General features: G+C 37.1%; 1 protein-coding gene across 4 annotated transcripts in view; it reads right to left on the minus strand.

Annotated features, from left to right (window-relative positions):
• The window catches only part of SPAG1 (sperm associated antigen 1), a 94,078-nt gene extending 70,238 nt beyond the window's left edge, over positions 1-23,840 (minus strand). Inside the window, exons 1-7 of one of the 4 annotated variants that reach the window (XM_082364267.1) lie at positions 23,761-23,840; positions 20,008-20,149; positions 18,103-18,262; positions 7,668-7,793; positions 3,649-3,713; positions 3,033-3,142; positions 2,327-2,432 (exon numbers count right to left, since the gene is read on the minus strand). In XM_082364267.1, coding sequence (XP_082220393.1) covers positions 2,327-2,432; positions 3,033-3,142; positions 3,649-3,713; positions 7,668-7,793; positions 18,103-18,262; positions 20,008-20,147 — 707 coding nt within the window. In that variant the 5' untranslated portion in view covers positions 20,148-20,149; positions 23,761-23,840. Of the gene's footprint in view, positions 1-2,326; positions 2,433-3,032; positions 3,143-3,648; positions 3,714-7,667; positions 13,541-18,102; positions 23,295-23,760 lie in introns of those variants that run through there. The other 3 variants (XM_082364268.1, XM_082364269.1, XM_082364270.1) reach the window with 3 other exon arrangements.
• Between the last annotated feature and the right edge of the window lie 3,260 nt (positions 23,841-27,100).

The raw sequence follows: 27,100 nt of genomic DNA on the forward strand, positions 1-27,100 counted from the left end.
TTATTGTGTTAACAGATACAAATTAGTCTGTAATCTAAAAGTAAATTTAAATCTAAGGAAATGATCATAATTTTATCAAAGGAATTTAATTGAAGGAAACAGAAGAGAGTAGTAGTAATTGAGGAATACAGACCTTAAGAGAGTAAATTTTGCTACATTAAGGGTATGAATGCAAAATAATTAATGAAAAGAAGAATTTAAAACCTACCTGGCTGTTGCTTTAAAAACTGATTTGGAATGCTGTAAAATAATGTATTCCTAGATATAGGAAACATAAGGGTATCGGTGCACTAAATTTTCTAAATCCAGAAAAAAAAATGGGAAAGTCACAAAAAGTGTCAATTTACTAAGATCATTAAAGATGAATATAAAGAAATTACACAGTTGGGTAGAGACCAAACATGGACAATACATGTAAGAATAAATAACACGAGTACCTGACACTGAGTACTTCCCACATGCCAGGCACTAAACAGTCAACTCATTTAATCCTCATTATAATCCACGGAGGAGGCATTACTGCTCTTACGATTTTACAGATGAGAAAACAGATGTAACGGAAAGGTTAAGTAACATGCCCAAGGCCACAAGCTTGGAAATGGTAGAGTCAGGATTTAAATCCCAACTGTCTACTCCAGCACCTGTTCTCTTTACCATCATGTTACCCTGCCTTTCAGCATGTTGTTTTATTTAATCCTCACAGCTGCTCTGAGGTAGGCACTGTTATAGTCTCATCGCATTGAGAAGACTGAGGTAAGAGAGTTGAAGAATCTACCCAAGGTCAGAAAAGTGGCAATTTGAGTTCCCTTAACCATTACAATATGCTGCTTTAATTTTTCACCTCTATGATTTCTTCAAAGAGAAAGACAAGAAAAAGTTTGTTCCCTGTAATAGGCAAGAGATTCTCCACTGGTAGAAATCTACAAAAAGACAAATAACAATACCAGAGCTGACATCCACCTGCCTGAACAGGGGAGGCTGTACTGAATGAATGATACCTCAATATCCTCTTTACTTTGTATGTTCACTTAAACAGTTGAGCAAACTTCTTTACAGACACCAACAACATTAAAAAAAAACTTTTCTTTCCAAATGTGGAAGCAAGATTGTACAGAGTTTAGCTCTGAGAAAGCATTAGTGGTTGTATAAGCACAGTTTGTCTCTAACAATATTTCAGGAAATTAGTTTACTTTTCATAGACTGTAAGAGCTTCATAAGTTCATGCAAGCATACAATGAATTATCTACTATGAACCAGGTACTCTGCTGGGTATTAGGGATACAATGATATTAAAAAAATGACAAGTGGGCTTTGCTCTTACAGAGCTTACAGTCCAGTTAGTGCCAAATCACACACACTTGAATTGTACCTCCAACAAAGTAGAGTTAAGATTACTATATGGGTATGTAAATGGGGGGTGGGGTTAAACTGAGTAGGGTGGAGGTTTAACCTAGTCTGAAAAGTAAAGGCAGACTTCCCCAAAGAAGTGAGACATGGGCTGAGATCTGAAGAATAAGTCAGAATTAACTAAATCATGAGAAAAAGGGAGAGTATTCTAGATGGAGGACCCAGCATAAGCAAAGGCCCTGTGGCGGGAGGTAGCACCATAAGTACTAGGATCCAGGCAGTCTGACTACAGAACCTGAGTTCTTAACCTCTAAGCTATATGAACTTTCTGTCGAGTTCCATTCAGACAGCTTCTATTTTCTCTGTAAAACAGTAAAGTTAGAACCTCTGTCAAAAGTGGGGATGAAGTGGGAGCTTGGAGGTTTAAGGAAATTATTGAAAAAACAAAGCAAACACAAATGAATTTATGATAAATCACAAGTACAATATCTTAAGTGGTTCTGACACTGATTATTTAGCTTATTTACATCATTTCAACAATTAAATTTAAACATTATCATTTTTTTAAATGGCAATTTTTGGGCTTTCCTGATGGCACAGTGGTTAAGAATCCACCTGCCAATGCAGGGGACATGGGTTAGAGCCCTGGTCCGGGAAGATCCCACATGCTGCGGAGCAACTAAACCTGTGCGTCACAACTACTGAGCCTGCTCTCTAGAGCCCACAAGCCACAACTACTGAGCCCATGTGCCACAACTACTGAAGCCCGTGTGCCTAGAGCCCGTGCTCCACAACAAGAGAAGCCACTGCAATGAGAAGCCCATGCGCCCCAACGAAGAGTAGGCCCCACTTGCCACAACTAGAGAAAGCCCGCGCGCAGCAATGAGGACCCAACACAGCCAAAAAAATAAAATAAATAAATTAAAACATAAATAAATAAATAAATGGCAAGTTTAAACCACAACGAAAATCTGCTCACCGAGTATAATACATCACAGCCTCTTCATAATCTCCTGAGTTAAAAGCTTCATTTCCTTTCTCCTTTTCATGAGTAGCAAGAAAATCCTTTTCCTTCTCAGTTAGACCTAGAAATAAATGTTATCTGCTATAAGTAAAAATATAACTTAGTATAACTTTAACAAATTTAAATCCAAGAATGCTTATTTTAACAGATGCAGAAAATTATAAAACAAATAAAAGAAGATAAAAGTTTCCTAAGTTTAGAGATATTTCTTTTCTTTTTTTAATTATTCAGAATTTTTGAAGGTTTAGATTTTTTGAATAAATTGTTTTGTTTTACTTTAATGGTACTATACACCTGTGGACTTCAAGTGAAAACAACCTCCTCCATCTTTTTGTTTTGAGGCAAAAAGAAAAAAATTTGAGGGATTTGGAGGAAAAAGAAGATTTGAAAAAGGGAATGAAAAATGAATTACAGTAAAAAAATAGGTTTATATATATATTTTTAAGTCTTACTAAATTTAAATATCGTAACTCTTACTCATAAAATTAAGAAGTTAAAGGATAGAATGGAATTTGTTAGAGGTGGTAAGCTCTAGGAGAAAATCCATAAACTTTTCATGGAAATCTGCAGCACTTAAAGAGACTGTCTTTGGGTCAACAGCTTTTATTATATTTCAAAAAATTTAGAGACTACTAAATTATTCTTATTTTCCCCCAATTACCTGCTGTATCTAGTCTTGTCTCAATTTTAGACAAATGCAACTTGTTGTTTACTATAGTTTTTTCTTTGTAATCTTCATCAATTTTCGCACATTCCTTTTCCACGTCAAATCTTAAATGAAAAAATAATAAAACTAGAGAAAAAAAAGCTCAATACAAACAAGAGAGTAAAATTTATTATTGATATTCTTGTATTTGTATCACTGTGCCTTTAGAAATAATATTCCAAAAATATATGATAGGTTTGTATTAGAAGTCACCTCTATTCTTTCCTAGAAAACATGGAATTTAGTGAGGACTTAAATATTAATCAGACCTAAACTGCGTGGAACTTTGGTATTAAAATTGTAACCAATTTCTCTTAATTTAAAAATTTGTTATTTTTTATTTTGGATGGGTATAAGTATTACATTAGCTATTTTTAGTTACTCTTATAAATAAAAGGATGCAGTAGTTTTTTATTTAATGAAAAAACAAAATCAAGAGTGCTTAATCCAAATACTCTTAGTACTCTACTGACATAACTTGATATTTGGTATGTTCAGGTTTAAAACAATAAAGAATTTATTACAGTATTTTATGGTAGAGAATTTTTATATAAAGAAATATAAAACATACTTATCCCACTCTGCATAGTCCCTCGGAATTTTCTTTTTAGCTGGTCTACTTTTAGAATTTTTTTCCTGAAAGAAAAAATTATATTTTATGAGATATTTAATATAAGATTAGCAGATTTTCCTTTAAATGTGTAGTACTGGATTAAGGTACACAAATTGAATGGGTAGGAAAAATAGGTACCCTTGAAGTTACAACAACTCCAGTATTATAATTTTTTTAACATAATAATATACAGCAGGTTAAAAAGTGATTTTAAATTTGTAGTTAATTATGAGAGTGATGGGCAGGACTTTAAGTACATATATAAAATTTTAAAACTTATATGTGTGAAATGTGATTATTATTGATTTTTCTTATAATAATAAAGTACTAAACTATCATTCATTCTTTTAAAACCTAGGCATTGAAGAAATAAGAATAACTACTTTGCTATGTTAGACAGAGCTGTTTTGCTTGCAATGACAGGCACCCAACTTGAACTAATTTTAGTTAAAAAGAATAAATTATTGGCTTATGTAACCAAACTGATGAAACGGCAGGGGTATTGCTGGATAAAGGATTCATATACCCTCTTTCTACAGCTCTCCCTCTCTCCCCTTTTCTCCTTCTCTCCCCCAGAAGTCTCTGCTTCTCTCTCCCTGATTTTGTTTTCCCTGCTGTCTGCTTGCTTTTTCTATGTAGTTGGAAATGTGGCCACACACAGTCTGGGATTATAACCTGACAGGCCTCCCAATCAGAAAGGAAAAGGAGAGTGACTCTTCTCTCCATCTTTAGTTAGAGAAATCCCAGGGAAGGACTCTGATTGGCTAGCTTGGGTTATGGGCCCATCACTGACCAAGCACTAGCTTGGTGCTATTAAGTGGCTCAACCCAGGTCACATGTCCACTGCAAGCACCTTGAAGGGAATGGGAGGAAAGCAAACAACAGTTCACAAATAGTTTCTTAAATGGCTTCTTAAAAGTCATAATTTGAAACCATTTGAATGGGTCATTTATACAAGCACGATTTTGTATCATTGTACATTGGTCATTAGGAGTTACACAGATCTTCCAAATATTCCTACATTTCATTATACAATTAAAAAATCATATCTGTTAAAATCCTCATGGAGTTCACCAACAGGCACATGCAAAGATGCTCAACATCACTAATCATCAGGGAAATGCAAATTAAAACCACGAGATATCACCTCACACCTGTCAGAATGGCTATCATCAAAAAGACCACAAATAACAAATATTAGAGAGGATGTGAAGAAAAGGGAACCCTTGTACATTGTTGGTGCATCCACTGTGGAAAACAGTACGGTGGTTTCTCAAAAAACTAAAAATAGAACTACCCTATGATCCAGCAATTCCACTCCAGGGTATATATTTGAATAAAATACAAACACTAATTCAAAGAGATACATGCACCCCAATGTACACAGCAGCATTATTTACAATTGCCAAGATGTGGAAGCAACTTAAGTGTCTATCAACAGATGAATGGATAAAGGAGAAGTAGTGTATACAAACGTAAAAAAGAATGAAATTTTGCCATTTGCAACAACATGGATGGACTTGGAGGGTATTATGCTAGGTGAAATAAGTCAGACAGAGAAAGACAAATACTATATGATATCACTTATATGTGGAATCTAAAAAATAAAACAAACTAGTGAATATAACAAAAAGGAAACAGACTCACAGATACAGAGAACAAACTAGTGGTTACCAATGGGGAGAGGGGAGGGGGAGGGGCAAAACAGGAGTAGGAGATTAAGAGGTACAAAGTATTATGTATAAAATAAATTAGCTACAAGGATATACTGTACAACACAGCTAATATGGCCAATATTTTATAATAACCATAGATGGAGTATAACCTTTAAAAACTGTGAATCACTGTTATAACACCTGTAATTTGTATAATATTGTACATCAACTATATCTCAATTGTTTAAAAGTAAAAAAAAAAAATCCTCATGGAGCTCATCATAAAAGTCATTAAGTGTCTCCCTTAAGGGGAAATTTTTTTGTCACAAGTAGGTATTTGAGAGCCCCTAAGAATATGAAATACTCTGAATTCTACCTGAAAGCTCAGATTTTAGCACTGGCAACAAATACTGTTCATTGATTTCTTTGAAGTGATAGACCATTTCACTATTTCCAAGAAAATGTCTGCCAAAAACTCAACTCTGAATAACTATAGCTTGTCTGTCAGTCATTTCTTCAAGTAAAAATTGTTCCAGGAAAAAGTTGCTAATTCAGCTGGCAGTCAATCACACAAGTGCTTTTTCTTATGATAACCATCATATTTCATTTCACAGTGAAGTGCCTTCTGTGTACTCCTCATTTTGTCACACAGAATATTTTTTTAACATCTTTATTGGAGTATAATTTCTTTACAATGGCGTGTTAGTTTCTACTGTATAACAAAGTGAATCAGCTATACATAAACATATATCCCCATATCTCCTCCCTCTTGTGTCTCCCTCCCACCCTCCCTGTCCCACCCCTCTAGGTGGTCACACAGCACAGAGCTGATCTCCCTGTGCTATGCGGCTGCTTCCCACTAGCTAGCTATTTTACATTTGGTACACACAGAATGTTAAAAAGATGTGTCCTCAAGATTCAAGATTTAATGACAAAAAAGGTTTTATTGTTTCATCAAAGACACTTTTAAGTTAAATTGGAATGTTTTACTATGAGTGCACAGCAGTGGAGAAAACAATGACCGCTAGTCCACAGTTGGTGCCACTGCCTTGATTCATGGTAAGGCACCAGCAGTTTTACCCTCAGTGCAAATGTCAACCCAGTGAAAGAGACAAAAGCATCAGCATTATTTTTGAAAATAACATTGACTTTCTGGATCCCCTAGAAGGATCTCTGGGACAACCAGTGTCCACGGGTCATACTTTGAGAACCACTGTACCACTAGTCTGTCTATCCCTACTGGACTATAAGCTCTTTGAGGACAGAGACCAAATGTTTTTTGTTGTTACAGTTTCAGGACACAGACTTAACACATAATGAGTGTTCAATAAATACGAATTCATTGATTACAGACAGTGGTATCCTTCCTATACTTACTTACTTTGTACCTCAGTTACCTGAGTAATTCCTAATGAGAAGTAAAAAGACCCAGGAAGGTAAATTACCAAGGAGCAGAGTGATGAAAAGGCTATGGATGTTTTTCTAATAAAATTGGGGACTCAAAGAAGAGACGAGAAAAACAAGAATGACTCAACCCAAAATGAAGAGACTTAGGTAAACATCCTCTTAAAGATGATAGGAATAATAGGAAAAAAAAAAAAAAAAAGGAGGGCAGAGGGAATGGAATGTGTGATCCAAGCGAAAGCCCACTGGAGACAAGGGTTGGGTTCTTTAATATCAGGGTCAGGTGGATGCCAAGAAGCTCAATTTTAACTTGAAGTTAAGTGAACCTGGAACTCCAACAGGCCCCTTCTCTATGGAAGCCATGGGTTACCAAGGAGAGATCTGCATGGCAAAATAGGGACCAATCTCAGAGAAATAAAAATGAGGGGCTGGAGATGGGGGGAGAAATGCACTAAACAGAGAAATGACATCTATAACTGCTTGATATCCAAGTTTAATGGGTTAATTAAACAGATTAATCCATCTGTTTTACGCTTTAAATCCATACTTAATTGTGTAACAAACTACTCCCTCTATACCTCTATTGGATACATGAAATTACTCCCTGAAACTCTTACACACTGAATTGGATCATAAGTACTCATCAAAAATTGTCAGAGTAGAAGAGACAGAACAGCAAAAGAAAAAATGAGGAAGGCAGTAAACCCAAGATGCAAGTCTTCAAATGAAAATACTGTTTCATTTTGATATCCAGGTGAGGCCTACTCCAGAAGGTGATAACACACGATCACCTGAAAAAAATCCCCAGCTGCCTACAGGACATCACACTTCAGCTACACTGATTAAACCAAGATAATGTTCTTAATAAACAACAACTTTCTCCCCCTACCACCCACACCCCACACCAAAAAGGCCTACCTTGGCAACGTGAAGATGGCTGTTTGAACCACGAACTGGAGGCAAATTATCTTCCATTGCTGGAAATGCTTCAGTTTCTTGAAAGTGTATTTTATCATCTTCTTTTTTAATTTCTGATACCCAACTCTGAGAAGAAGAGAGGAAAAAAGAAGGTAAATATACAGTTTGAAATAATTAACCAGGCATTAGAAAGGACTGTACATCATCATAGTTTACTGTGGGTCAATTTTTAGGTGACAGTTTGATCATGCCATTTTCCCCACCTGAAATGCCCTTCTTACTCTCTCGTTTTTTTTTCAATTGTAGGAAAATACACAATAACATAAAATGTATCATCTTAACTATTTTTAAGTGTACAGTTCAGTATTGTTCAGTATGTTCATTGTTGCCCTTCCTACTTTATTTATCTTACAAGATCTTTTACATCATCCCTTCCAGCAAGCTTTCTCTGAACTTCCTGGTTGGGCTAAAAGTGTTCCTCCTCTGTGTTTAGCATAGAGATTTTAAATCCTCTATTTACTGTTTGTCCCTCTTACCACACTGTAAGTTCCTTGAGGGCAGAGCCTATGTCTTAATCTCAAGAACCTTAGCATGTCAGCTGCAACTTAACATACAGATTAGATTGACCCAGTCTCCAACTCTAGCAGTTTGACAGAAGGAACATGCTCCTTTCTGTAGGTAAATATTAATTACTTCAGATTCCACTGATTTTTTTTATATACAGTGGTCAGTATAAAATATACAAATAACAAGAAAGACAAAGAAGCAGAAAAACATTACCCACAGTCAATAGAAGCAGACACATAGAGTGGATGGATGTTGGAAGTAACAAATAGGGACTTAAAAACAGCTACAGTAAATATGTGAGAAGGGTGGACAACATGCATGAACAATTGAGAACTTTGGGAGAAGAATGGAAACTTTAAAAAGATTTAATGGAAATCCTGAAAATGAAAAACTCAGTATCCAAAATCAATCTATTTGATTAACAGTAGGATGGACACAGGGAAAAAGTGGACAAAAAGAGAATCAGTAATGTTATAGCAGATGCAAACATTAACCAACTTGACCTAATCAATATTAAAGACTTCTATGTTATTTTCAAGAGCACATGGAACATAGGCCAAAAAAAGTCTCAATAAATTTGATAGGGGTGAAATTATACAAAGTATGGTATCTGACCACAACAGACCTAAATTAGAATTCAGTAATAAGAAGTATTTAGATTATCCCCAAGTAATTGGAAATTAAACAATACACTTATAAAGAGATCATGGGTTAAAAAAGGAAATCAGATGGGAAATTGGAAAATAATTTGAACTAAGTGATAAAGAAAACATGACATATAATTTGTAGGATTCAGATAAAGTATTAGAGGGAAATATACAACTTTAAACAAGAAGAAAGGCTTAAGATCCAATTATCTAAGCTTCTACCTTAAAAAACTAATAAAGAGAGAGAAAACACATTAAAGCCAAAGTAGGTAGAAGGAAATAAAAATATTAAAAAATAAGAGTAGGAATCTGTAAAACAGAAAATAGAAAAATAAAGAAAATCAACATTCAAAACTAGTTTTTTTGGAAATAAATTAATACAACTGACAAACCCTCAGCAAGACTAGTCAAAAGAAAGTGAAAGGAAAAAATACAAATTACCAGTATCAGGTATAAAAGAGGTACATCACTAATAATTCTACAGATATTAAAAAAATGACAAGGGGATGTTTTAGACAAATTTATACCAATAACTTTGCAAGTTAGATAAAATAAACAAATTCCCTGAAAAACTTAACTTAGATACAAGAAACGTTGAAGTACTTAAAACAAACAAACAAAAAACACAAAAAAACCTAGCACATTGTCTGGCATATACTAGGTTCACAATAATGTTTATTAAACTGAATCGTCACAGAGGCCAGAAAAATTGAGTAAGATATTTCCTTATTATCTGTGAAATTCTATTATTTATTATTCAGCAGATATATAGTGAGGGTCTAATATTTGTCAGACACTCTTCAAATAGGGGCTAGGATAAACTATATTAACTGTCCTACCCATATAGGAGGCGGGGAGGATGAAAAGGAGGCAAACAGGAGAAACAGGAAGAGAAAAAGAAAAACAAGGGAAGAAAGGTAAAAAGAGAGAGGAAGGATTATAGAGGAGGAAAGGGAGAGAGAGAACTGGGAACGAAGGAGAAGTGGCAAGAAAAGTATGAAGGAAGGGAGATGAGAAGGAAACTAACTTAAGAATTGACTGAGAAAGAACACACAGCTGGGGGGAAAGCAGGCCCTGCAATTAAAACAGCTGTTTACCCCTCAGAAAATAAAGCCAAAGAACGCTGGACAAGAACTGCTATTTTAACCTGTAGATTAATTACCAAATTTTTCAAACTCAAGTCAATAAAATGACAAAATGAGAAAGCTAAAAGTTTTTAAAAATTAGCATTCTGAGTTAGAGAATACACATACCTCAAAATTGTTTTCAAGTGTATGATTTACCTCAGAAAAAATACGCTGAATAAAATAAAGTAAAACCAAAAAAATTTGTTTTTCCAGAGTCTGTTTTAAAAAATATATATTTCTTAAGCAAAAAGAAACCACAAAGGAACTATAAGACAATACAGGTAAATATGTATCCGGTGGAGACAGAGTTTTCCTAAGTATAAAACAAATGTAAAGATCATAAAGGATAAAATCAAGAGGTGTGGTTACATAAAAATAAATAAATGAATAAACACCACACACAAAACTTACAAGGCAAATAACAAATTGAGGGGAAAATTAAAATATGTAGGAAAGAACTCTTACAAATAAATAAGAAACATATCAATAGAAAAGTCAATAAAGGGGCTTCTGGCTCTGACAAAGTAACAGGGACTAGATTTACCCTCCTGCCTAAACTTTAGAAAACCTGAAAAAATATATGAAACAATAGTTTCAGACACTGGACAATAGGTAGCACAGGACAATAATTCTTGAAAGAAGGGAAACAAATGAGGTAAACCCTACATTTGCTCCAAACTGACTGCCTAGTGTTTCCAGGCTACAGCATAGGGAAAGGAAACAGTCTTAGGTCTCAATGAATTTAGAAGAACGGAGGTCAGACTGGGACCAAGACTGCAAGAATTGAGGAGGTAAGATTTCTGAGAGGAGAGAGGTGGACAGAGAGAAAGCTCTGAATATAACCTGAATAGCCCAGAGTCTACTAAAGAAACTGAATTAATAGTTAAAACCTTATCAATAAAGAAAACTTGAGGCCCAGATGGCATCAATGGTAAATTCTAGAAAACATTTCAGGAAGAAATAATATCAATTATACACAAGCTTTTCTAGGAAACAGAAGAATAGAGAATACTTTCCAACTCATTCTGAGGTCAACAGTACCCTGATACAAAAACCAGACAACGACATTACAAGAAAACTACAGACCAATATCTCTCATGATTCATAGACACAAAAAGTCCTTAACAAAATTTTAGCTATCCAATCCATATAAAAAAGATACATCATGATGAGTAGGGTTTATCCTGGAATGTAAGGTTGCTATAACACTCAAAAACAGTGTACATAAATTACCTTATTAACAGACTACTAAGAAAACCATATGTTCATCTCAATAAATGCAGGAAAAGCATTTCACAAAATTCAATATCCATTCATGATAAAAATTCTCCACCCATCAAACATGGAACAGAAGGGAACTTCCTCAACCTGATAAAGGAGAACTATACAAATCTATAAGTAACATAATGAAAGGCTAAATGATTTCCCCTAAGATGGGGAACAAGACAAAGATATCTGCTCTCATTTCAACACTGTACTAGAGGTCCAAGCCAATGGAATAAGGCAAGTAAAAGGAATAAAAGGTAGTCAGTCTGGAAAAGAAGAAAATCTTTCAATATTCACAGATGACATAATCTTCCATAAAGAAAATCCAAGGAATCTACAAAAAAATCTACTAGAATGAATGTGTTAGTTTGAATTAAACAAGACACAGGATACACAGTCAATACAGAAAGGCCAATTTTAGATAACTATAAGCTTGCAATGTACAAGTAGAAATTGAAATTAAAATTCCACTGATATGAGGTATCTAGATTAGCCAAACTCAAAGAAACAGAAAGTAGAATGGTCAATAGATGCAGAAAAAGCTTTTGATAAAATTCAACATCCATTTATGATAAAAACTCTCCAGAAAACGGGCAAAGAGGGAACATACCTCAACATAACAAAGGCCATAAATGACAAACTCACAGCTAACATCATACTCAACGGTGAACAGCTGAAAGCGTTTCCTCTAAGATCAGGAACAAGACAAGGATGTCCAATCTCGCCACTTTTATTCAACATAGTTTTGGAAGTCCTGGCCACAGCAATCAGAGAAGAAAAAGAAATAAAAGGCATCCAAATTGGAAAAGAAGTTGTTAAACTGTCACAATTTGCAGATGACATGATACTTATTATACATAGAAGATCCTAAAGATGCTACCAGAAAACTATTAAAGCTCATCGATGAATTTGGTAAAGTCGCAGGATACAAAATTAATACACAGAAATCTGTTGCATTTCTATACATTAACAACAAAAGACCAGAAAGAGAAATTAAGGAAACAATCCCATTTATCATCACATAAAAAAGAATAAAATACCTAGGAATAAACCTACCCAAGGAGGCAAAAGATCTGTACTCCAAAATCTATAAGACGCTGATGAAAGAAATCGATGATGACACAAAGAGATGGAAAGATATACCATGTTCTTGGATTAGAAGAACCAATATTGTCAAAATGACTATATTACCCAAGGCAATTTACAGATTCAATGCAATCCCTATCAAATTACCAATGGCATTTTTCACAGAACTAGAACAAAAAATTTTTACATTTGTATGGAAACACAAAAGACCCCAAAGAGCCAAAAGCAATCTTGAGAAAGAAAAATGAAGCTGGAGGAATCGGGCTTCCTGACTTCAGACTATACTATAAAGCTACAATAATCAATACAGTATGGTACTGGCACAAAAAACAGAAATATAGATCAATGAAACAGGATAGAGAGCCGAGAAATAAACCCACACACCTATGGTCAATTAATCTATGACAAAGGAGGCAAGAATATACAATGGAGAAAAGACTCTTCAATAAGTGGTGCTGGGAAAACTGGACAGCTACATGTAAAAGAATGAAATTAGAACATTCTCTAACACCACATACAAAAATAAATTAAAAATGGATTAAAGACCTAAATGTAAGACTGGATACTTTAAAGCTCCTAGAAGAAAACATAGGCAGGACACTCTTTGACATAAATTGCAGCAATATCTTTTTAGATCCATCTCCTAGAATAATGGAAATAAAGACAAAAATAAACAAATGGTACTTAATTAAACTTAAAAGCTTTTGCACAGCAAAGGAAACCACAAACAAAATGAAAAGACAACCAACAGAATAGGAGAAAATATTTGCAAATGATGCAAATGATAAAAGATTAATCTCTAAAATATACAAACAGCTAATACAGTTCAATATATATATATATAAAAACCAATCAAAAAAATGGGCAGAAGATCTAAATAGACATTTCTCCAAAGAAGACATACAGGGGCTTCCCTGGTGGCGCAGTGGTTGAGAATCCGCCTGCTAATGCAGGGGACACAGGTTCGAGCCCTGGTCTGGGAAGATCCCACATGCCGTGGAGCAACTGGGCCCGTGAGCCACAACTACTGAGCCTGCGCGTCTGGAGCCTGTGCTCCACAACAAGAGAGGCCGCGATAGTGAGAGGCCCGTGCACCGTGATGAAGAGTGGCCCCCACTTGCCGCAACTGGAGAAAGCCCTCGCACAGAAACAAAGACCCAACACAGCCAAAAATAAATAAATAAATAAATTATTTATTTAAAAAAAAAAAAAAAGACATACAGATAGCCAAAAGGCACATGAAAAGATGCTCAACATCACTAATTATTAGAGAAATGCAAATCAAAACTACAATGAAGTATCACCTCACATTGGTCAGAATGGCCGTCGTCAAAAAGTCTACAAATAATAAATGTTGGAGAGGGTGTGGAGAAAAAGGAACTCTCCTACACTGTTGGTGGGAATGTAAATTGGTGCAGCCACTACGGAGAACAGTATAGAGGTTCCTTATAAAACTAAAAATAGAGTTACCATATGATACTGCAATCCCACTCCTGAGCATACATCTGGATAAAACCGTAATTGAAAAAGATATATGCACCCCAATGTTCATTGCAGCACTGTTTACAATAGCCAAGACATGCAAGCAACCTAAATGTCTATCAACAGGTGAATGGATAAGGAAGATGTGGTATATTTATTCAGTGGAATATTACTCAGCCATAAAAAAGAATGAAATGATGCCACTTGCAGCAACATGGATGGACTAGAGATGATCATACTAAGTGAAAAGCCAGACAGAGAAAGACAAACATCATATGATACTGTTCATATATGGAATCCAAAAGAAAAAAAAAAGATACAAATGAACTTATAAACAAAACAGAAATAGGCCCACAGACATAGAAAACAAACTTATGGTTGCCAAAAGGGAAAGGTGGGGCGGGGGGGGAGGGATAAATTAGGAGTTTGGGATTAAAATATATACACTACTATATATAAAATAGATAATCAACAAGGACCTACTGTGTAGCACAGGGAACTCTACTCAATATTTTATAATAACCTATAAGGGAAAAGAATCTGAAAAACAATAGATATATACGTATGTATAACTGAATCACTGTGCTGTACACCTGATACTGACACAACATTGTAAATCAACTATACTTCAATAAAAAAATAAAAAGAAAAAAGAAAAAAGAATGTAAACAGATCAAAAAAAATAATAAAAAAGAAAGTAGAATGGTGGTTGCCAGGGGCTGGTGGTGGGGGTGGGATGGAGAGTTGTTATTTAGGGCTTCCCTGGTGGCGCAGTGGTTGGGAGTCCGCCTGCCAATGCAGGGGACACGGGTTCGTGCCCCGGTCCGGGAAGATCCCACATGCCGCGGAGCGGCTAGGCCCGTGAGCCACAACTACTGAGCCTGCGCATCTGGAGCCTGTGCTCCGCAACAAGAGAGGCTGCGACAGTGAGAGGCCTGCGCACCGCGATGAGGAGTGGCCCCTGCTTGCCGCGGCTGGAGGGAGCCCTCGCGCAGAGATGGGGACCCAACACAGCCATAAATAAATTAATTAAAAAAAAAAAAAAAAAAGAAATCTCAATATTGTTAAGATATCAATTCTTCCAAAATTGATCCACAAATTCAACACAATCCCAACTCAAATACAAGCAAGCTATTTCGTAGAAATTGGCAAGCAAAGGACCTGAACACCCAAAACAACTCTGAAAATGAAGAACAGAGTTGGAGGACTTGCACTATCTGATTTCAAGACTGACTGCATATATGGGAAAAGAATCTGAAAAAGAATAGATATATATAAAAATGTATAACTGAATCACTTTGCTGTACACCTGAAACTAACACAACACTGTAAATCAACTATACTCCAATATATTGATAAAATTAAAATTAAAAAACAGACTTACTGTAATCAAGACAATGCAGTACTGGTGTAAAGACAGACATTTAGATTGATGAACAGAATAGAGAGAGTTCAGAAATAGACTTACACATACGTGGGCAGTTGATTTTTGACAATGGTACCAAGAATTTCAATGAGGAAAGGATAATCTTTCATTAAATGACACTTGAACTTTTGGCTATCCATGTTAGTATGTACAAATATATGTATGTGTGTGTATGTATATATTTGTGTGTGTGTCTAAAAAATGAAACAGATCTTAGACGTATATTTAAGAGCTAAAACTATAAATCTTCTAGAAGAATCATAGGAGAAAATTTAGGGATCTTGAATGAGACAAAGATTTCTTAATAGAACACAAAAGCACAAACTATAAAAAGAAAAATCAGTTTCATCAAAAGTAAAAACTTTTGCTCTTTCAAAGGTACTGTTAAAAAAATGAAAAGGCAAGCCACACAATATCAGAAAATATTTGCAAAGATGTATCTTTGTGTGTAAAATACATGAAAGACATGTATTTTACAACTCAATAAGAACACAAAAAATCTAATTTTTTTTAATGGGCAAAGGATTTAAAGACACTCTACAAAAGAAGATATATGGATGACAAATAAGTACATGAAAAGACATTCAATATCATTAGTTATTAGAGAAATGCAAATGAAAACCACAATGAGATACCACTATATACCTAAGAGAATAGCTAAAATAACAAAACTGACAATACTAATAAGCATGGACCACAATGTAGAGCAACTGGAACTTTTATCCATTATTGGCAGGACTGATGCCACTTTGGAAAACATTTTGGCATTTGTTCATCAATGGGTAAATGGTTAAACTGTGAGATATCCATACAATTCACTACTACTCAGCAATTAAAAGGAATGAACTGTGGACACATGCAACAACATAGATGAATCTCAAAAGCATCATGCTAAGTGAAAGAAGCCAGACATGAAATAAGATATACTATATAATTATATTTATATGAAAGTCTAGAAAAGGCAAATCTATAATGATAGAAAGCAGTTCAGCGGTTGCCAGGAGCCAGGGTGTGGAGTCAGCACTGACTGCAAAGGGGCAAAACAAAACTTTTAGGGATAATGGAAATATTCCACAGCAAATGCAATTTGTCAAAACTCAGTGAAATTACCATAAAATAGCTAATTTTTTAAAAATTGAAGTACAGTTAATATACAATATTATGTTAGTTTCAGGTATACAACATAGTGATTAAATATTTTTATAGATTATATTCCATTTAAAGTTATTACAAAAGAATGGCTCTGTTTCCCTGCGCTGTACACCCTTGTTGCTTATTTATTTTATACACAGTAGTTTGTATCTCTTAATCCCTTACCCCTATCCTGCCCCTCCTTCCTCCCTCTCCCCACTGGTAACCACTATTTTGTTCTCTATGTCTGTGAGACTGTTTCTGCTTTGTTGCACACATTTGTTTGTTTTATAAAATAGCTAATTTTTATTGAATGTAAATAATAACAATAAAGCTGATTAAAAGAAATCAGTTAAGACACAAACAGGTCATTAAGAAAAGAAGAAATTCAAGTGACAGATTTTAAAAAATTTAACGTTACTAGTAAACAAACAATACACTACGTACTATCATTTTTTAACTATTTAATTGACTTTAAAATGTAAAAAATGATTACAGTTTCCAGTGAAGAGTACCTGAAGTGAGCATTCTTACACACTGATGGTGGGAGAGTACAAAGGTACAACTTCCTGAGAACACAGAAATGTGTTTCAACAGCCTTAAAAATATTTAGATCCTTTGATCAAGTAACTTGAATTCTAATAATTTATCCCTAGGAAACAACCAGGATGGTACAAAAAAATTATGAACAAACATAACACTATTTATAGATGCTGACTGAATTATGTTCCTTTCATAGGGTGGGATATTATTCAGTCATTTAAAATACATGTGCAGGGCTTCCCTGGTGGCGCAGTGGTTGAGAATCTGCCTGCCAATGCAGGGGACACGGGTTCCAGCCCTGGTCTGGGAAGATCCCACATGCCACGGAGCAACTGGGCCCGTGAGCCACAACTACTGAGCCTGCACGTCTGGAGCCTGTGCTCCGCAACAAGAGAGGCCGCGATGGTGAGAGGCCCGCGCACCGCGATGAAGAGTGGTCCCCACTTGCCACAACTAGAGAAAGCCCTCGCACAGAAACGAAGACACAACACAGTCATAAATAAATAAATAAATAAAAGACCGTGAATTTCAAAAAAAAAAAAAATTATTAAAAAAAAAAAATAAAATAAAATACATGTGCAGGGCTTCCCTGGTGGCACAGTGGTTAAGGATCCGCCTGCCAATGCAGGGGACACGGGTTCGAGCCCTGGTCCGGGAAGATCCCACATGCCGTGGAGCAACTAAGCCTGTGCGCCACAACTACTGAGCCTGTGCTCTAGAGCCCACGTGCCACAACTACTGAAGCCTGTGCACCTAGAGCCCGTGCTCTGCAACAAGAGAAGCCACTGCAATGAGAAGCTCACACACCACAACGAAGAGTAGCCCCAGCTCACTGCAACTAGAGAAAGCCCACGCGCAGCAACAAAGATCCAACTCAGCCAAAAATAAATAAATAAATAAATTTATTTTAAAAATAAATAAAAAAAAAATAAAATACATGAGCATGCCCTCCCCACCCCCCACCAACAAATCCACAGACATACACACACAGAGACACACACACATTCACAATATTCTCCTAGGTGTAAGAAGCAACCAGTACCACCTAAGTAATTACCACTAAAAGCCCTTTACTGACAAAAAAGGAAGCCTAGGATTTCAGATAAGTAAAGTAGATATATATCCATGACAATGCCACAAAAAGTGATGTTACTCTATACCTTTATATCACCGTCAATTTTTTCCCATTCTTCTGCTGTGAAACTGGCTGCTGTCGCTGCAGGTTTCTCTCTCCTCAAAGCTCTACTTCCAGGAGCCAAGCCTGAAAGGCGCTTTTCACAAAATTCAGTAAGTTCAGGATAATATCCTTCCTCACCAGACCTTTTAAAAAATTCAGAATTTTAGAGTTACCACTTCACTTAGAGACCATATAGACCAGTGGTTTGCAAGCTGGGTTCCATGGAGCCCAGGGGTTCCACAGAGATCTCACGGTCTGCCCCGAACGAGGATGAAGGCTGAGCTGCTGCCTTCCCCCTCACCGTCCTCAATTAGAGCAACCTCCACTTTCACATGCTAATCTATGGAGTGCTGAGCTGAAGGGGGAAAAAAAGGAGCTCCAAAGACATCAATTTCCATCACACGCTTTAAAAGTTGAATAGATAACATTTTCTCTCCTCTTTAACACACATATGTTCATTTTGTACATAAGGTAATTTTAAACTTATAAATGGAAATTCATTATTAGAGACAGGCAAAGAATGAGACTTTGGACTTATTTTCCAATGAGGAGTTACTGTTCTGGCTCATTTTTTTTTCCCCCCAAAGGGATAGGAAGAATATGGCAGAGGAACAGTTTAGAACAACACACCTCTAAATTCAACCACTCAAGGAACAGAATTCCTTCCTTAGAGAGTTAAACAGAGACATGTGTTCTTTTTTGCTTTTTTTTTTTTTTAAGGAAAATCAATCTTTTCCTCGTTTCTTGTGAATCTGTTTACTTCTAAATTTTTAGAAAAATAAAAATAAATCCCATTTTCAAATTAAATTTAAAAAAAATAGTCCCAAGTCAATACAATTTAATTAGGCTATTCATAAAATGTCTTTCAAACTCTTTCATCCCATAAACTTCACATTTTCTTTTAGTCTTTAATCAAATAAAAATGAAAACATTCTTATATGTTGAGAAAAACAAGAGGGAAAACAATGATATGATGAGGCTATTACATCAACACTGGCTGGGGACAAGCAGGGATGCTTAGGAAGGACAGGAGGCTAAAGGTGATAAGAAAGAAAAAGGAAAGGACACAGCAGTAAGGAAGGGCATCAGAGGAAAGAAAAGAGAGAACCACTGCTGAGCAAAAGGAATACTACTGATGTCCCGGAAATGGGCAGTTTGTGCTCACAAGTACTTCTGCAATAATGAGGCTACCCTCCAAATGCAAAACCCTCAAGAAACCCCAAACAGTTGGCACAGGTTGGTAGGCCACAGGGCAATGTTTCTTGTAGAGTTCCCTTGGCCACCCGCATGTTGATCAGCCAGTGTGCTTGTTAAAAACACATGTTCCTGGGCTCCACTCCTGATTTCCTGAAGCAGAATCTCCAGGAGTGGTGCCCTCAAATTTGCATTTTCTAACCACCATGTTTGGCAAATATTAAAGTTTGAGAATCACAGCCACAGGGCTCTTACCCAGAAAAGGCTTTGATTCCCTGACTTCTGGTCCTACTTTCTCCCCCGCCACCCCATCCCCCATGCAACGGCTCCCATTGAGTCACCCACCTTTGCTGGCAGATAGTGTGAAGTGGGAGAGTGCCAAAGCACTTTATCAGCATAAGCAGGTGCCTCCTAACGGATGCTTTACCGGTTCCTAGAAAGTGCCAGGAAGCAAGAAAAATGCCCTCTTGGGTACTAATTAGCCTAAGTCTTGTGCTGGAAGTAGATCTAGCCAGAACCCGCCAAACTAACCACAGGATCAAAACCACTATTTTGGAACCTAACATGGACAAAAACAACAATTTCAATATTGGAAAATCTGCTCCAAAATTTCTAATGTAGCTTTGAATTTTAGAAGTCAACAATATAATTAAAATTGGCAAACTGAAACATGATATGATTTTTAAACGCTTACCTGAGCACACAAAGAATTTTTTCCAAGTGTTTAACGTCTGAACATTTTTCAATATACTTGAAATCCAAATGTTCAACAGGTATTTTAAATGTTTTTGTTGTTCCAAAGCCCCACAATGACGGATAATCTTTGGCAGTCATGGCTGAAATATAGTGTAGGAAAATAGTTATGAATCTAAAAATACATTAATACTCAATTTGGATAGTAGTAACCATCTAGGTACTTCTGTAATATTTATTTTTCATTTCTATAGAAAAGGAGATGGAGTATTTCTTCTAAGGAGGAAGCTACACATTGTAAATTCTCTCTCCCCGATAAGAACAGTTAACATTCATGGGGCTAAATTACAATATACGGACTTCCCTGGTGGTGTGGTGGTTAAGAATCCGCCTGCCAATGCAGGGGACATGGGTTCGAGCCCTAGTCCAGGAAGACCCCATATGCCGCAGACCAACTAAGCCCATGAGCCACAACTGCTGAGCTTCCGCTCTAGAGCCCATGAGCCACAACTACTGAGTCTGCGTGCTACAACTACTGAAGCCCGTGCACCTGAGCCTGTGCTCTGCAACAAAGAGAAGCCACTGCGATGAGAAGCCTGTGCACCGCAACGAAGAGTAGCCCCCGCTCGCTGCAACTAGAGAAAGCCCGTGCACAGCAACGAAGACCCAACGCAGCCAAAAATAACTAAATAAATAAATAGATAAAAATAAATTACTATATACCACAGATGGATTATTTTACTTAATCTTCACTTAAGCAAAATTGAAATACAACAACAGAGCAGGTTTTGGTGCTGTAGAGGAAAACATTTTTTTCTTGTATCCATTTGGGTTCAGCCCCTGAGGGCTGTAAATTAAACTGACAAATGATATTAACGGGAGAAAAGGTTCATTTTATATACTCCTGGGGCTTCACAGAAAAGTGAAAACTCAAAGAAACTGTTAGGCCTGGGGAACTATATACCATTTTAACAAAGGGTGATAAATTGTGTAGAAATGATTAGACAAAGGAAAAGGGGTTTTGGTTTCTAGAAGGTAAATCTATGGAAGAAACTAATGGCAGATAAGGGTTATTTTAATAAGGTTTGTTTATGCAGACTCACCTCAGTGCTGATTGTCCATCTACTGTGATAAGGGTTGTTCTCTTCATCTTGGTATGAGAAAGGAGAGGAGGGAACACCTTCATAAAGGGAAATTTATGCCCTGCTTTTTGGCAAAAAAGGGGAAGGCCGAGAGTTCTTCCTGTGTCTGCTGTTTCCTAATTGCCTTTAGCTCAAAATAATCTTCATGTCAAAGTGGTCTACTTGGGGGTGGAATATTCTGATCCTCTTTAGTGCTCAAACTGCTTTTTAAGATATCTTTTAATGTTGATTTTGGTATCTTCTACTTTAGCTGTTAATATCCCAACCATCCTTTCGTGATTCAGCACAAACATAAATAACATCTTTTCTGTAACTCTCCTTAATATCACCCTCTTCCTTATTCCTTGCCTCCTTACATTCTCAGTTGCCCACTCCCATAATGAACAGCTGCCAAAGCTGTGTTCTAAAGGCACTCTGTACATACCTCTCTCATATCACATAGTACATATCCAAATTCTGTTTCTTTGTCTTCCCTTCTAGATCACGAGAGATCTTACCTCATTCATCTCAAGAGCTTCAGGTCTAACATAGTAAATACTGTCTTATACCCCTTAAAAAATACCTGCTAAATTCAACTGAATTGGGAATAAGACGGCCCTGGACAGTTTCACTCTATTGATATGCTGCTAATGATGGTGACAATAACAGCAACAAATATGTAGTTCTTAATGTACTTTACTTATATTATTACTTCATTTAATCCTTCAACTACTATATCAAGTAGATTTTAAGTAGAGAGCAGTAATAATAGTCAACATTTATGGAGCTAAATTTCTATATGCCATGAATTATTTCAATCTTCAAAACCACTTTCATGAAAGATATTAATAATTACTCCCTTTTTACAGATGAGAAAGGTGACGTTTCAAGTATATAAACTGCTCAAGGTCATATAACTCTTAAGTAGTGAACTGAAGAGTTGAATCTCAGTAGGCCACTACAGAGCTCACATACTTAACCATCATATTTAATCGTGCTTTTCAAATTGCAGGTGGCAACCCAAGAAATCAATTTCGTGAGCTGCAATCAGCATTGTTTTATGAGATAGAACAGCAATAAAATCAGACTACCTGACACATACCATTAAATACTGTTTTATAGAAAATTTTATTTCGTCTATATAAAAAAATTATAAATATATGTGTATATAAATGCACACACGAATGTTGTGTACATAAATGTTGCAAAGAAAAATATATTATGAGTTATTGTCAAAGTATTTTTTAAAAAAAACACTGCACTAAAACACACTGGGTGATAAATTTTTAAACAAGTAGCAATGGGTCTAATTCATTAGCAGTATTCCCTTCAGCATGCCTGCCCTCTGGGAGTCTGGTCATATATCAGATCTCTGCAGAGAAAGAGGATGCTCTGTCAGTTTCTCCGTATTCCTGCTGGCTTTGGCTTGGGTATAGAATATAGATGACAGTTTGCCAGCTTTCGAATGAGATCCAGCTGAGAAGTGAGAATATGGCTTTCACACCATGCTAGCGGGGGCCCAGTATGATGAATGTCTCCCATCACAAGGATAGCCTTCGGGGTGGAGGTCACATGAAAGCCAGTGAAGAACTTTAAAATTATTGATGCTGCCCAGAATAGAATGAGTTGTCTTTAGGAGAATTTTTCCAAAGAGCTGGAGGATCTTTGATGGGAGTGACTTAAGCATCTAATGGGATTAAAATAGATTCGCTCGAATTAAAGGAATCTTGAAACCCCTGAGATTTTATGATTTGAATAAAATATGGTGAAAAACATTTGAAATGATAAAGACACCTCTTATCTAATCAAGCGAATTTTATTCTGAACACTGTTTCAACGTTTCTGAGAATCCTCTTTGAAAACTACCACTTGAGGGGGGGGGGGTAGGAGAGACATTCTCAAGACCACTAAATGTTAACTCTCAAACTCCAAAAAACAAGTCATACAATACTTTGTTTGCTCTATGTAGAACTCTTCCATATCTGCTTGCAATTTCTTTGTCTCTGATTAGAAAAAACTTTGGTCCTAATTGGCGTTAATTTCTTCTCCACAATCCTAATCCACATCCATTTCCCATATTTCCTAATCAGTTTATCAGTAATACCTCCAGCGCAAACTGCAATGGGCTAGTTAACACGAAAAATGGTTTTCTTCCACCTAGGCACGTTCTTTCCAGCATCCACAGGGCTGGGCGCCACCTGCAGCCGGAGACCGAAAGGAAACGGCATCCTCCAGCCGTAGCAACGGTTTCTATGTACAGCGCGAGTCAGGGATTGCCTGAGATCCGAGAGCTCTACAGCCAACCCGCAACGGTCAAGGGGCACTTTAGGACTCTACGAAACTGCTCCCCATTCCCCTGCTTTGTTCACAAGGACCGGTGGCCGCCGCCAGAGCCCGGGAACCTCCCCGCCGCACCACCACCTCCGCGTTGCCGCTCTGCCCCAACATCCGCCACCGTCAGCCCCGAGAAACAGAAGGCCCCCAGGTTGTTTCCCCGTCCGACAAGGTTGTTCATCCCTCCAACTGCAGTCCGACGGTGCATTTACTCCTCCGGGTCCGTCTTTCACCCCGGCTCCCAGAGGAAGGGATTGCGATGGAGAGACGTAGTTTACTCCTGGCCGGCAGATACTCACCTGGTTCAGACCCCAAGCCTTGCGGAGGCCGCAGCCACACACTTCACCAGCCGCGCGGCTCGTACCCAGGGAGGGGCGTGTCGCCCCGCCCCACTCCCCCCCACTCCGGCACCCGAGGGCTTGCGGCTGACTGCCGGGGGCGGGGATTAGAGCCTCTGCGTGATGACTGGCTAGTCTCCGGTTTGCCATCCGGCTGATTGGCCTTGCAGACCCAGCTTCACCCGGACAGAAGAACGTTAGCCGAGAAATAAGAACAGTTGCAATTCCACGTGCCCTGTAATTTTCTTTTCACGCACTTTTTTTTTCTGGTTATAATTATGTACATATACAATTATGCTGAATAAACAAGCAGGATAGAAACTAACTCAAAGGAAATGGACTATGCAGGCAAATGAAAATTACCACTATCATCTTCATAAAGACATTGCGTCCAATAATTAATAGATGGATTAGAAAGTAAAGTTGAAGAAATCTTTCACAGAGCAGATAAAGAAAAAAAAGGAAATCGAAAAAGATGAAAAAGTTAGGTCTAATATTAGATTTAAAAGATCTAGAGAGAAGAGAATACCGAGGGTAGGAAGTTATCAATTCAAGAAAATTTTCCAGAATTGAAGAGCTTGAGTTTCCAGACTGAAAGCACCCACCAAGTGACCAAAACAGGGAAGGAAAACAGACCCATACCAAGGCACAAACTGCAAAATTTCAGGACACCAGCAAAGAAAGTTCTAAGTTTCTAGAGCGAAAACAGGTCACATACAAAGCGTTAGGAAGAATAGTTTTGGACTTCTCCACAATAATACAGAAAACTAGATGACATTCTGACACTGGTGAAGAACACAAGACAGGTCATTTCAGGCAGAGAGAAAAGCAGGAGCACAGGCAAAAAGGTCCGTTATCTGCCTAAGGAACTGCAAACATCTCCTTAAAACCAAGATTGAGAGGTGGGTTGAAGTGGTGACAGAGGCAGGAAAGGAGTCTATACTATTCCCAAATATACTATTCCCAATAGTTTTTGTTTTATCAAAATGGGAAGCTACTAAGAATTTTCAGCAAGACAGTGCTGTGCAATTTCTATTTTACAATGAGCAAGCTGGGCATTCCCTGGTGGTCCAGTGATTAGGACTCTACAATGAGCAAGCTAAAGAGTATGGAAAACAGCAAGACCGGTAACTGAGACTAATCCTAAGGCTGATACAAGCACCTGTGCAGAAAATGCTACTACTTTTTGTAATGGTGTTAACAGTTAACATTTATTAGATTAAGAGTTTTTATGGAGTATTTAATTTTATCTTGCAGCAAACCTTTGACATAGGTGCTATTATTTCATGCCCATTTGCCCATTTTGCAAATAAGGAAAGTGAATCTTGGTAGTCACTGGCATCGAACAAGGGACACTCTGGGAATACAGACCCAAAGCCTTTTGCCAAAGTCCATATTGTTTATTGTGCTCCTAAGTACTAACCAATTCACAAGTAAGTCCTATTCAACTTCAAAACATATCTCACAACCAGCTACTTCTCACTCCCTCTACGCCTACCCTGGCCCAGCCACCATTACTCTTAGCCGGAACTTTTACAGGTGGCCCCTAACTGGCTTCCCACCATCCTGTCCCTATATTGTCCGTTCCCACAGAACAGACCCAGTAATCTTTTAAGTCTGGGCAGAGGGTGGAGGGTGGAGGGTGGAGGGTGGAGGGTGGAGGGTGGAGGGTGGAGGGTGGAGGGTGGAGGGTGGAGGGTGGAGGGTGGAGGGTGGAGGGTGGATGGATGTGCATGTATTTGTACATGTAAGGAGGCAACTTGTTTTTACGTGTTCTCAGTTTACACTTTCTCACTTTATGTGATATTTTAATCTTCTTAAAATTAGTCATTTATGATTTCATCTACTAGTTTTGAATGTCATTAACTTCAATCTCTGAAGATAGCTTCAGAGTCTAAAAGCACTGAACTATCATTAATTCCTTGACTTTGACAAGCTGAAGTCAAAAGAAATAAACTGGCCAGTAATTGAGTAGCAGCGCTGGATTTGAACCAATTTCCATGTATTGATATTTTTCATGGACCTGCGTGTCTACAGTCATTGGTGAGCAGTTTAGTAGGGGACAAGTTATGTATTAGCTTCAAGCTCAGATTTACTGATTTTTATATTTATAGAGCACTATTCAAAAGGATCTTTTAAAAGCAATTTTATACCTATTTTACCTTTTCTTAAAACTGTCCAGGTAGGCAAGAAGTAAAATTACTTCCATTTTATAGATGATGGGGACACGAAGAGGTAACTGACTGAAACGATGGTCTTGAGTTCCAGTGATAATACTTTTCCCATTAAACCACTGTCTAGTTAACCAAATAACAGTATTCAATTAAACTACTGATACACAAAGGACCTATGATGAAATTAGAATAGTTAAGAGCAACATTACCCAATGAGCTATGGTTTAGAAGCCTGTCGTAAAGAGATATTTATTGGGACTCTTGTACAAAAAGGACAAGCTCAAGAAGGAACATGGCAGAATTACAAAATTATGAAAGCCACAGTCCAGGAAAACCTGGACCAAGGAAGCACTCTTTAAAAATCTTGAGTATGGTAGTACTTTGTATAGCACATAATAAATTTACAGAACTTAATATTTGAGGATGGTAGTAGAAACAATGTTTTGTTTTCTTTTTTAAACGGCACAGTTGCACAGTTAATACTTTGAATGTGCGAGACACACAAAGCTATTAACAAAGTTGAAATATATCTAATCGAATCCTGGAACAGATGGAGTATCTGAGCATCCATATCCCTAAGATCAAGGCAAAAGCTTTAAACATTCATCCAATTCAGTGTAAACCAACTCCTATTTTTTCTATATCCTGGAAGCAGAGTTTTTTACCTTAATGAATGATTACACCTGGGAAACTGCACCTGCCTTAATAGTCTGCTTCATCCACTTTACTTGGGGTTGATTTTGCCTTAGAGAAAGCAACCATTAAAGTTTCTTTTCCCTTGCTGAAGATTTAAAAAACAGTCAAGCATTATATACAAATACAGAAAGGCCTATGCCAAGTTAACAAATGAAAATTAGAACTCAAAATGAGGTATGCACACTGACAGTAAGTGCATTGGTATACTCTATACAAAATGAGGCTGGAGAGTTTACAAACAATTGGTGATGTAAAACAGTGGTTTCCTAGGAACTTACTTAATCAGACCTTTAGAGGGCCCTAGCAAACTTCATTTTTAACAAGGGCCCCAGATGATTCTAGGTTTTGATTAAAGTGTAGTTTGGGGAAGCACTTTTAACCTTCATCGTGTGTCAGATTACATATACGATAAAATTAAAGTACAAACCATG

This window comes from Balaenoptera borealis, assembly GCF_965194805.1.
Source record: "Balaenoptera borealis genome assembly, chromosome: 17".
NCBI classification, from domain to species: Eukaryota; Metazoa; Chordata; class Mammalia; order Artiodactyla; family Balaenopteridae; genus Balaenoptera; species Balaenoptera borealis.